The following is a 12,954-nucleotide window of genomic DNA, read 5'->3' on the forward strand; positions in this document are numbered from 1 at the left end:
ATCCTTCCCTGGGCCTGCGTTCTTCCTCCCTGTCGGGAACTGCCCGGTGGCTCCCATGGAAGCCTTTGGCTGAGCTTGCCTTGGGGGAAGAGTCACTCTGTGAGGCCACTGTCCCATAAAGGCACTCAGTACTCACTCACTATACACCAAGCATCGACCCAGTAAGGGATGCCCGGGATCCTGGCAGAGACTCAAGAGCTGACTTTACATATTTGTGGGACAAATTGATTCTGGGCTTCCAGCACGCTGAGGCCGCACAAAAGGGGGGCGGTGGTGCCTGGCACCATGCGCAGGGTCCTGCTGCGTTGCGGGCGTGGAGCTCAGCTGCAGCAGCGGTACCTCGAGGTCAGTAAGCAGGGGCGGGGAAGCCGCAGCCGCGCCCTCCTGGCCACTCCCCGGCCAGCGGTGGGTGGCGCGCACTCACATATGTCCTCCGTGCCACCGCGATCGCCCACCCCGCGGGCCCCCAAGATGAAGAAGGACGAATCTTTCCTGGGCAAGTTGGGCGGCACGCTGGCGAGGAAGAAGAAGACCAGGGAGGGTGAGTGCGCCCCCCGTGTCCTCTTGGCGCCAGCCCGGTCCCAGCGGTGTCCCCTGGGTGTCTGCTCCCTGCCCGCCCCTGGGCGGCAGCGCCAATGAGTCCTCCCTCCGCGACCTTTGGGACAGGCCGGTCCCTGTCCCTGCGACTTTTGCAGAGCTGGCCCGGTGCCCAGGACGGGCGCCCTGCTCTGGACACAGGCCGAGCATGCTATGGTTCTCGTGCCTACCCTTGTCGCGTGACACTCTCTTCACAGTGATTGGACACATGCGTGGTGGAGAGGACGGGCTGCTGGCTGCTTGATGCCGGCACGCGTGGCTTGGTTTCTAAACTGGGAGTCAGTGAAAGGGCACAAGACACACAGGCCAGGAGCCCGAGAAGCCTGGAACCAGGGCTACGAGCTCCCCACCCCCACCCCAGTCCCCCCAGTCATGTCCCTTGCACAGGAAAGTAATTTAAAAACGACATCCTTTTACTTTTTAAGCTTTAAAAAAACAATTTCAAGGGAGGGAACTTCTGCTCCCTGGCCAGTGCCTTAAGCATAGCGTAGTTCCCCGACCTCCCTTTACAGACTTTCCGGACTTTTCTATTGTTTTGGCCTGGAGGCTCTTGCCCTTGGGCTGAGGTTCCTGGCGCTCACCAGAAATGGGAGGGGCTTGCTGAGAGAAAGGCAGGTAGAGAGGAGCTCCAGGGCCGACTACCTAGGGATTAGATGGCTAGGGATCCTCTGTTAGGCTACCCAGAGGGTCTCCTCCAGTCACTGGAGCCATGCCTAGAAAGCCAGTCCCCGAGGTGATTAATAAACAACTTGTGAGCCAGAAGGACAGGGGTGATGTATTTACCCTTAAAGGAGCCTCCAGGCCCTAAATTATGGGCAGACTCACTCTGGCCTTTCAAGGCATCTTGAAAGGCAGGACATGTAGGGAAACGCAGAGCTTGTCTGGAAGCGAGGTACTGCCTACCCTTTGATAGAACCCATGAAGATCCTGTGGCCCCCACACCCGGCCCAGACTTGCCTCCCCAGACCTTCAACCCCACATTGCCCTTTACCCAACTAGATTGTCCAGTTTCCTGAGGGCAGGCAGGCCTGGTCTCCTCCCCACGCCCCTCTCAGATCTTCCATTGTAGACCCTACAGGCCGGCTTGCACTCCTGTTCGTCTCCATCAGGTCTCGTGGAGAGTCATCGGTTGTCCTCTCGTCCGTCCGTCCGTCCGTCCGTCCGGTGTAGTTTAGTCATTGTGGTCCTGTCTAAAGTCAGTTCCCTTTCTCACAGGACATGGCAATGATGGACCTCTGCTCATCCCATCGCCTGGTTTTGTTTTTGTTTTTGAGTCGGGCTTATGCTCTGTCACCAAGTCTGGGCTCCAAGTCCTGGGTTTAAGCGATGATTCCCCTGCCTCAGCCTCCCCTGTATCGGGAACTGCAAGTGCGTTGCCACCTGTTCGTGGCTTACCATCTATGTGAATCTGATGTGGTTTGGATACCGCCACCCAGACCTCCAAAAGTAGAGGGGAGGCTCAATCCTTCAGGGCCCTGGGAGTAGATGCCATAGTGGGGAAGCTGATGGGAAGTCCCATGATCCGAAGCTGTAATTGTCAGAGGGCCCTGGAATGGGGGTGGTGATGTTGGGGATGAAAACTAATCAAGAAAATCTCTCATAGAAAAGCACATATGAGTGTGTAAATGGTTACATGTGTTCCGTGTGTGTGTGTGTGTGTGTGTGTGTGTGTGTGTGTGTGTGTGTGTGCATGTACAGGCTAGAGGTCATCATATTGGGTGTCTTCCTCAATGTTCCTCATTATCTATCTACCATCTATCTATTTCGATTGATCCATCCATCCATCCATCTATCCACCCATCTACCTACCTACCTGCCTATCTATCTACCCTGGCTGGCCTGAAACTTGTTATATAGACCAGGCTGGCTTAGAACTTAAGAGACCAACCTGGTTTTGCCTTCTGTGTGCTGGGATTAAAGGTGTGTGCCACTGCACCTGGGTTCCATCTTGTTTGTTTGTTTGTTTGTTTCTTTCTTTCTAAAGATTTTATTTATTTATTTATTTATTTATTATTATTTGTTTGTTTGTTTATTTATTTATTATGTACACAGAAGAGGGTGCCAGATCTCATTACAGATGGTTGTGAGCCACCATGTGGGTGCTGGGAATTGAACTCAGGACCTCTGGAAGAGCAGCCAGTGCTCTTAACCTCTGAGCCATCTCTCCAGCCCCCATCTTGTTTCTTGAGGCAAAGTCTCTCACTGAACCTGGAGCTCTTTGACTTGGACCAGCAAGCCCGGAGGTCCTCTCTCTGTCTTCACCTCCCCTGACTTGAGACTACAGGCGAGCAACACTTGGCTTTTGACTTTTTAAAAATCATCAGTGCAGGGATGGAATTCTGGTCCTCATGCAGGCACTTTGCAGACTGGGCGGCCTTCCCTGCCCCTGTTGCAGCTTTTCTGAGACTGTACTTATACTGTTGGAACATGAGGGAGACACAAGACAAGTAATGAGCTGGCCTCAGTTTCCAGTCCTAAGTGCTTCTCTGCTTTGCTTTGTATGAGGTCATGTGTGTCCGGAAGACAGAGGGCCAGTCTGGCCCACTTTAAATGCACCCAGAACCCCACCATCACCTCCCTCTGCCTGCTGCTTCTGCTGGTGTTGCCACCCTGGTGGGTTAACTGGGCCCTCTGCCTCCGTTCTCAAGATTGGAGTACCTATCACCCCAATAACCAGAAAGCCACAAACCCTAATTGGTCTCTGAGGCAGGAATGGAGGGAAGGCTCAACCTTGGAAGGGCTGAATGGCTTCCATGTGGTCCTCTGGGGAGTGGAGAAGGAACGGAGGGGCAAATGTGAAGACTGTGTAATGAGGTCTTGAATAATTGAGCGTTGAGAGCTGCCAGTGTTTCTGCAGACCTGTTGCCTTGGCAACTGGCCCTCCTGACAGCTCTTAGCCTTGACTTTGGGCCGTGGGAGTTTATGCATGGATGCCTGCTAGGGAATGACCAGGGGGAGGGTATGGGGCTTCCCAGCCTCCCAGCCAAATGCTTAGCTGTTTCTCTTCCTTCCTCAGACAGCCCAGGGTGGCCTCTGGACATTTCCTGAGCTGAGGACCTCAGAAGTGAGGAAGGATGGCTGGTGAAATTCAAGGTTCAGGGACATATGGGCATTTAGCCTTACCCTGCCTGGCCGAGTAGCAAAGAGGGGATAAATGTTCCATCATGTTCCAGGGGGTGGGGGTAGGCGGTGGGGTGTGCTAGAGTGCCCAGCACAGGAAGTGTCAAAGAATGAACGGGGCGTGATTCAGCCCAGTAGAGGCACTATGGTGTCATTGGGTGGCCTGGTCAGAAAAGGGAAGTGTGACTAACTGTGCACACTGGAAAACGGAAGGGAACGCCCACAACACTCGGGCTTCCCCATGGAGAGTCTTGAGTCTGTGTCCTGAGAGGTCAGGAGCCAGCTTCAAACCTTTGGAAGCCAGGGTATGGGGGTGGGGGGAGGTGCTGAGGAAAGATGTCCCACACAGGGTCCCTCTTGGTTGTAGGAGGAAAGGCCCAGGGGTCCTAGGATGGGGCAGGGACTGCAGCTGCAGCTGTTTACAGTCCTAGAGGCACAGCTGTCCTCCAGTGAGGCACAGCTGGGTGATAGGGAGACAGGTTCAGCTCCCCAGGAGGCCCTTCTGCTTTTGGGACAGGCTTCTAAGGGTAGGCACTACTCCCCAGGGACCAGCGTTGGGGTTTCTCAGAGAGCCCAGGTCACCAGACTATGAGTGGATAAGAAGTTTCTAGTCCCCAGTTGCCTTGAGACACACGTATATAATGTATGATACATTATACTATATAGTTATATAATCTATCAACTATCTACTTTATCAATTGTCTATATCTATTATCTATCATCTGTCAATGTATGTATCAGCCAATTTTCTATCTGTCTGTCTATCATCTATCTATCTATCTATCTATCTATCTATCTATCTATCTATCTACATGCACTTTTGATTCCTAGCAAAATGGAATGAAGACTGGGGTGTGTGTGTCCTCACACCCCCCTCAATTCTTCCAGGCAGTGTGGGACTTCACCTCAGTCCTAAACCAGCCTAAGTTTTTGTCTCGAAGCCCATCATTGACAGTGGGGCTGCTCTCATCCTGAATGTTGGGACAATGTAGATAGAATGAAGGATCCCTGCTGCCTGGTCACCTGGCAATGCCACTGTCCCAAGATCCTTTTCCTCTCTGCCCTGCTTGCCCAACCCGCCCTTCCCCAAAGGCCCCTAAACTCTTGGATTTTTTTTTTTTTTTTTAAACAATCTCCATAGTTTTTGTCTTTTCTAGAATCATGGGCAGAATCTAAGTACTTGAGACTTTTCACACTGGCTCCCTGTACTCACTGTCGGGCTAAGTTTCCTCTGCGTCTGTGGGCCACTCTGCCTGCCTCACGTGGTGCTGAGAGTCTGTCTAACCCTGGGCCTTGTGCACGCTGCCAGGCAAAGCACTCTACCCACTGAGCGGCTTCCCTAGCCCCACACTTCTGAAATTACTCGGTGCTATGCAGGAAGAAAGAAAATGTAACCAAATCCTCCCACATCCCAGTGGGCCCTAGTAGGAGAAGGGGCCGGGAAGCCACTGTCCCCTGAGGCCCAGAGGGAGTGTTGCTCCTAGACCTGAATACATCAGGAAACAGGTGACAGACAGCTGGCTGTGTCCTGGGGACCTCAGGAGCCAACCTGGCTCAGGCTGGTACTTAGGACTGCAAGGCCTGGTCGGGGGCGGGGTGAGGGGATCTTGGGGATACACTGCTAGATTTGAGAGTTTATTTGGCTTACACTTCCGGGTCACGGTGCATCATTGAGGGAAGTTGAGGCAGGAGCTAAAGCAGGGACCACAGAGGAGCCCTGCTTTCATTGGCTCACTTGCTGGCTCTAGTTCAGCTAGCTCATACAGGTCCCGAGACTCCTGTGTCAATCATCAATCCAGACCTTTCTCTCACAGACGAGGACCACACAGGTCAATTTGATTGGAGCAGTTCTTCAATTAAGGTTCCCTCTTCCCGGATTGTGTCAACCTGATGATGAAACCTAACCAGGACACGTGAGAACAGAAGGTGACTATAAATTAGTCAGAGGAAGCGGCGAGTCCCCAGAGAAGACCCCCTCAACCAGGCCCTTTTGGGGAAGTTGCAGGGGGGCCACCTTGTGGCTGAGCTGTGGTATGGCATGTGGGGCCATGGTCAGCCACAGAGGGAGGCCCTGGGGCTCAGCAAGAATGACCTATTTGGGTGACATTCATTAGTGGCCCTGTAGGCCACATTGTGGAGTGGATAGCGAGGAAACTGGTGGAGATGTGGGTAGAGGTGGGGTCGGCCTCAGTGTAACAGCCTCAGGAGGGTAGGAAGAGAGGTGGGAGCAGGTGGGTGTCAGCAGGTGAGGAATGAGAGCACGTGTGCTTGGTTTCTAGAATGTTCTAGTGGAAAGAGGAAGAAGGAGCTGTGAGGCTCTAGAGACCCTGCTAACGAAGAGAAACTGGTCCATAGAGCCTTTCTCCAAACCTCCAAACCCGGGGTACTGGGGATGGAAGACAAGGCCGTGAGCGTGCTAAGCCCTTGTGGTACCACGGAGCTGAGTCCTATCCCTTTTCTTCCCTAGAAGGTCATTAAGCAGGCCATCTTGCTGGGAAGGAGGCAGCTCCTGTGTCCTGGGTCCCTGTCCAGCTTCCCCTTCTCTGAGCTGAGGTCCCCAGTACGCAGCCAGCTGTCTGTCACCTGTTTTCCTGATGTTGCTAGGTCCAGGAGCAACACCCGCCCTGGGGCTTGTGCAGCTCTCTGAGAGGACATGAGGGGGGTTTCATGGCAGCTGTGGTTGGCTGCATGGGGTTTCTTGCCATTATTTTTCTGATCATAAAATTAAATCCAGGCTTCCTCCAAGTGTTCGCATGCATTCTGTGTTCCCCCGGAATGCCTTGATCTGTAGCGGCTGCTTTTCTTGGCGGCTTCCCGGGATCTCTTGGAAACCTGGCTTCAGCAGAGCAAGAGGTGCTTCTTGGCCCCTAGAACCGTGCTTCTTTCGATCTCTACCTTTCGGAGCTACGCTTTCTCTTCTAACTCCATGATTCTCCTACACCGAGGTCATCGTTTCCCCAGAAGGATCCAGTCAACCATGTATCCAACCCAGTACTCCTTAGTGGAACTCTGTTTTGCATTCCCATCTCACCTCGGTGGAATTAGTATTTACCAAACACTCCGAAGCTGCTCACCCCGTGGCTCCTGTCCAGTCCTCAGAATAATTAGGGGGTGTTTAGACAGCGAAAGTGAGCCAACACTTGCCGCGCTGGTTCTAAAGCGCTCTTTTGATTGATTCCACCCTGCCGTGGCTGACCGAGGTCAGCTCCCTGTACCTAGCTATTTTCTTCTCGGCAAATACGTGATTCATCACAAAGAAGGAAAAAAAAGCGCACTCGAAGAAAACATATCCTTCTCTTCGCATTGACTGTATGCTTCACTTTTTAGGAAAGTAAACACCTAAAGAGTACGTTTGGGCTGGAAAACGTCCCACTCTTATGAAGTGGAATATAAACTTGACTTGGCTTAATGGTATTAATCTTGTCTATGCTAATGGCTGTTGGGGTAAGAGAGTGCAGACATGAGCAATCTATTGTCGGCCTCTGCATCATCAATTCTCAGTAACACATATTCTAAAGAGGGACTTCTGGTTAGGAGTAAATACAGACTGAGAAAGAATTTGTGTCTAGAGCAAGTAGCATCAGTTGTGCCCCAAGAGTGCTCGTGCTGTGGGGACCCACACACCCGGCTGTGGGATCTCGCCTCCATTCTTACGTCAGGTTGAAAGGAGGCAGACATGAATGCCACTAACTCTTGTTCTGCTGAGTTGGTTTGTAGAGATGCAGCTTGTTGGGCATCAAGGGCAGTATTGTGGGGGTGCACAGCTTACAGCCTGGCTGCAGGGATGGGTGGCCTCATCTCTACCAGTCTCAGTGTCCGCCATCCCGAAGCCATAGCGGGCATCTTCCATAGGATTCGAGGAAGGAGCCAACAAGCCTTGTCGGCCCAGGGTGGCTGCTAAGCAGGGTTACTTAATGACGAATGCTTACACGTGACACTTTGGGTCTGGTGGTAGAGCAGGGGGTCAAGTGGGGTTCCGCTTGGGAGCAAACTTAGCTCAGTTACAGACTTCTGAGGGTGTGTGGGAGCCTAAGAGAAACGGTCCTGGGGAACCAAGTGCCTCCCGACCTGAGTGGTATTGCTGGAGCAGAAACCTCTTCCCGGGCTCCATCTTTCCAGCAACTCTGGCTGCCCAGGCCTTCACTGCTCCATCCGACAGGTGGTTGGATACTGGTGACAGAGTTGTAGAAGTCTCTGCCTGGAGGAGTGTTGGGACCTGAACTCTGTTCTGGCTGCATTCCTGTTGCTCTGGTAAAACACCCTGACAAACATAATCCAGGGACCCAGTCACTGCTGCGGGCTACAGCCATCATGGCTGGGAAGTCAAGGAAGGGATCTGAAGCCGTTCTAGCCACAGCCAGATCAGAGCAGAAAGAAAATGCAAACGGACTTATTCCTCAGCTGGCAAGGGCTCTGGGCCAGGGAATGGGACTACCCACTTTCAGGCTGATCTTCCCACATCAAGTAAGGCAGCCAAGACAATCCCCTTACAGCAGTGGTTCTCAACCTTCCTAATGCTGTGACCCTTTAATATAGTCCCTCATGTTGTGGTGACCCCCCAACCATACAGTTATTTCATTGCTACTTCATAACTGTAATCTTGCTACCGTTAGGAATTGTAATGTAAAATAGTGTTTTCTGATGGTCTTAGGTGACCTCTGTGAAAGGTTCTTGTAACTTCAAGGGGTCACATCCCACAGGTTGAGAAACACTGCCCTGCAGGGATAGCACAATGGTTCAGTGGTTAAGAGCATAGGTTGCTCTTGCAAAGGACTGGGTTTGGTTCCTGGCACTCTCATGGTAGCTCATAACCATCCATAACACCAATTCCAGAGGATCTGATGCTCTCGTCTGATATCCCTGGGCACCAGGCACACTTACGTACATGCAGGCACTCCCTGCCCCCAGACACAGCACGTCCCACACAGACACACCCACAGGCCGATCTTATCCAGAGAATCCCCCACTGACAATCAAACCAGTGTGTGTCAAATTGACAGTGAAAACTAAGCACATTGCTTTCAGCTGCTGTGACCCTGAAGCATTCTCTTTGCTTTGCCCTCCGCGGCACGCCTCCCCCCCTCCCCTCCGTCTGTGCTATAGGCAACAGGCTTGCAAAACAGCAGATACCTCCAAACCCTGTGCTGGGCCTTTCCACAGGCTGTCAGCCCAGCCAGAAGGGTCAGGGATCCTTAGCAGCCCCAGGGCTTTCTTTGGTGTAGCATGAATCTTAAAGGTTCTTATTAATAAAATCAAACCTTATTTATTGGGGTGAATGCTGGAAGATCAGAGTCACAGAACAAGCCACAGTTACCTCACCTCGCCAGTTCCTCAGCTGGTCTTGTTTCCTCAGACTGGAAACCCTGAGTCCTCATCCAGAATGAATCTCAGCTGAACTGTGTTGCTCCAAAGCCTGAACACTTCTCCAGCCAAATGCTTAACTAACCAAATGCTTAACTAACTACATGCTTTACTCCTTTAGTTCCTGGTCCTCATGCCTTATCTACCTTTCTCTTTCTGCCCCCACTCCCTGGGATTAAAGGTGTGGGTCACCATGCTTAGCTGTTTCTAAAGTGGCCTTGAACTCAGAGCTCCGGCTAGCTCTTCCTCCCAAGTGCTGGGATTAAAGGTGTGTACCACCACCGCCCAACTTCTGCTATAGCTTGCTCTTCCCATTTTCTAGCCACCATTTCTGGCTCTGTTCTAGTGGCTGTCTGTTCTCTGACCCCAGATTTGTTTATTTCGGGGAACACACAATATTTCCGGGAACACAATACCCACTACACTTAGGCTTGTGTGTGTGTTGATTGTTGAACACAGGGGTCCTCGAGCTTAGACCTCCTCAAATACCAACCTTGACTTTGTTATTCGAACTCTTCCTTGCTGGTCAACCAGCCCACATTCTTCATGTCACCTTGAGAGTTTATTCTTTTTTAAAAAGTGTCACTCTTTAGAAAAGTTATGCATCTGTATGCTTCTTCTCACTTAAAAATTTACAAATCTCAAAACCTAGGCCTTAATATTAAGTCATCGCAAAGTCAAAGAGTCTATGACGACGACGATAGCTCTTAGTTCTCCTAAGTCTAGAGCTGTCTGGTTCAGTGACCCTGAGCTGCCTGCTCGGTGGCCAAGGCTCAGGTTACTGCAGGGAGCTGAACCCCTGGACCTAGGCTCTAAATATATGACGGAGCGGCCTCCAGCTCAGCCCATGTAGCGTAGGTGACTATTTTAGTACCAATGGATTTGAGGGACATCTGCCCAAAGCTTGGCTGTTGTTCTCCTCCTCTTCCTCCACTTTTTAATTAACATGATCTTTCAAAGTAAGGATTATAGGTACCCGTACTTGAAGTGTATGTATGCGTCTCCCTGTGTGTGTGTATGTGTGTATTTATGTGTGTATGTGTGTATTTGTGTGTGTATGTATGTGTATGTGTGTATTTATGTGTGTATGTGTGTATTTATGTGTGTATTTATGTGTGTATGTGTGTATTTATGTGTGTATGTGTGTGTATTTATGTGTGTATGTGTGTATTTATGTGTGTATGTGTGTGTGTATTTATGTGTGTATGTGTGTATTTGTGTGTGTGTGTATTTATGTGTGTATGTGTGTATGTGTGTATTTATGTGTGTATGTGTGTATTTATGTGTGTATGTGTGTATTTATGTGTATGTGTGTGTATTTATGTGTGTATGTGTGTATTTATGTGTATGTGTGTGTATTTATGTGTGTATGTGTGTATTTATGTGTGTATGTGTGTATTTGTGTGTGTGTATTTATGTGTGTATGTGTATATGTGTGTATTTATGTGTGTATGTGTGTATTTATGTGTGTGTGTGTATTTATGTGTGTATGTGTGTATGTGTGTATTTATGTGTGTATGTATGTATTTATGTGTGTATGTGTGTATTTATGTGTGTATGTGTGCATGTGTATATTTGTGTGTGCATGTGTGTTTTAGTTTTAGTGATAAAAATATCTTGACGAAAAGTGACTCAAGGGAGACAGGTTTATTTGGCTTGTAATTCTAGAAACTTCATAATGATGTGGAAGGCAAGAGAGCGGGCCACATCACATTCACAGTCACGAGCAGAGAGAATGAATACATGCACCCTTAGTGCTCAGCTCAATTTCTCTACTCTCCTACAGTCCAGGCCAAACCTAGGGAATGGCACCACTCACAGTGGGCTGGGTCTCCTTACCTCAATTAAGGTGATCAAGACAATCTTCCCACAGACATGCCCAAAGGCCAACCTGGACCAGACAGTCCCTCATTGAGACCTTCCAGGTGATTCTAGATTGTGGCAAGTTGACAATTAAAACCAACTGTCACGATGTGAATGTATATAAGTGTGTGTATTTATGTTTATATTTATATGTATGTGTGTGTGTGTGTGTGTGTGTGTGTGTTTATTCTTGATAGAAGACTACCTAAGTCACAAGAGAAAGAGCAAGAGAATTAAAAACCAAACAAGCCAGAACAGAAGCCAAGTGGTCACAATCACAGTGCCACTGAGACTCAGGGTCCTCTGACATTCCTGGTCCATGCTCACCTCATGCATTGTAGTTGGAGTTTTCCTGCCTGGCCCAAAGTCAGGACAAATCTCTCTCATCCGCAAGGCCCATAGATGCTCAGAACCAACCAAATAAACACACAGAAACTTACATTGTTTACAAATTGTATGGCTGTGGCAGGCTTCTTGTTATCTACTTCTTCTATCTTCAATTAACCCATTTCTATTAATCTATACTTTACCACATGGCTCGTGGCTTACCAGTACCTTATTTCTTTCTTGTCATGGCGGTGGCTGGCAGCCTCTCTCCAGCCTTTTACCTCCCAGAATTCTCTTCTCTCTTGTCCCGCCTATACTTCCTGCCTGGCCACTGGCCAATCAGAATTTTATTTACACAGAGCGATATCCACAGCACTTCCCCTTTTCTTTTTCTTTCTTTTTTTTTTTTAAGGAAGGTTTTAACTTTTACATAGTAAAATTACATATAACAAAACAATTATCAAGCAAGCATTACAGTTACAATATTAAAGAAGATATCCTATCTATCTTATATTTGTGAGTCCAAGGTTTTATATCTAATTTATCTTTTATCATAACTGAGAAAATTATAACTATCTAGTCTTCAACCACATCAAAGACCTCAGAAGGATATAATATTACCTGAGAACTGGGAGAAGGATGCAAGCAACTTTCGGGAGTCTTGCAGAGTAGACAGAGACAGCTGGCAGCCTGGACAGTCCCCTAATGTTTCTTTGTAAAGTTGGGGCATTTGTCTTCAGCCTACAGGGCTAGAGTCTTTCAGTCATTTTTCTCAGTGTCCTGTAGAATATTTGGCAGTTTCTTCTGCGAAGCAGGAACCTGAAGGACCATTTTGTCATGCAAAGTTCAGTGGTCATCTTTCTATGGGTCCTGCATGTCCAGTCGATCAAGCAGTCCAGGCAAGAACAGTTTCTTGCTCAAATGGCTATTTTTGCCAAGGTGAAGATAAGATATGAAGTGTCTTCAATGCCCATCCTCCTCTCTGAAGTAAATTGGTGTTGCCAGGAGCAGACATGTCTCACTGTCTAGAAAGTCTAAATTTTAAAAATATTTTAAATGCCATATTCTGGTCTTTGAAGTGTTTGAAGATTACCTATCTGAAATATCTCTATGTATACCTAGAAGACTTAACTAACATGGCTATGAGTATGGTTATCATAGATGATTAATTATTAATCTATTTTTAATTATCCATTACAATTTTAAATGAGCTATACAAACATTATACCTTAAACAAGAGTAGAAATATACACAGTATAACAAAATTAACTGTAAGTTTGTATCAATAGACTAAAATCTATACCAATGTAAAACATTTTAAACGAGTTGTTGTTCTTTAGAAGTAAGTTCCTTAATCTACCCTTTCATCCTATTATATCTACATCAATGCATGGTGCCTTATGTTGCTTCTCACGGGCTGGAAAGTGACTCCTGTCTTGTGGGGGAGCAGAGGCTGGGTGAGGTGAGGGTCTCACAACCTGCAGGTCTCTCATACCCTTCAGCTGGAGCTATGACCTTACTGGATACTCTTCCCTTACTAGCTCCAGCCCTGGCATTTTGGTGACACATAGCCTGAGAGTCAGGATGATGCCATGGAAGAGACTAATTGCATGCATTCTGTGCTGAGTGGTATGGAGGACTGGACCCTGGTCATTTCATTCTGCAGCCAGCCACTGTCTAAGAGGG

General features: G+C 48.8%; 1 protein-coding gene across 1 annotated transcript in view; it reads left to right on the forward strand.

Annotated features, from left to right (window-relative positions):
* Positions 1-206: 206 nt before the first annotated feature.
* Positions 207-12,954, forward strand: part of Parvb (parvin beta) — a 93,532-nt gene continuing 80,784 nt past the window's right edge. The window contains exon 1 of the mRNA XM_036208762.1: positions 207-541. Coding sequence (XP_036064655.1) covers positions 286-541 — 256 coding nt within the window. The 5' untranslated portion in view covers positions 207-285. The remainder of the gene's footprint in view (positions 542-12,954) is intronic.

Source organism: Onychomys torridus, chromosome 16, assembly GCF_903995425.1.
Source record: "Onychomys torridus chromosome 16, mOncTor1.1, whole genome shotgun sequence".
NCBI classification, from domain to species: Eukaryota; Metazoa; Chordata; class Mammalia; order Rodentia; family Cricetidae; genus Onychomys; species Onychomys torridus.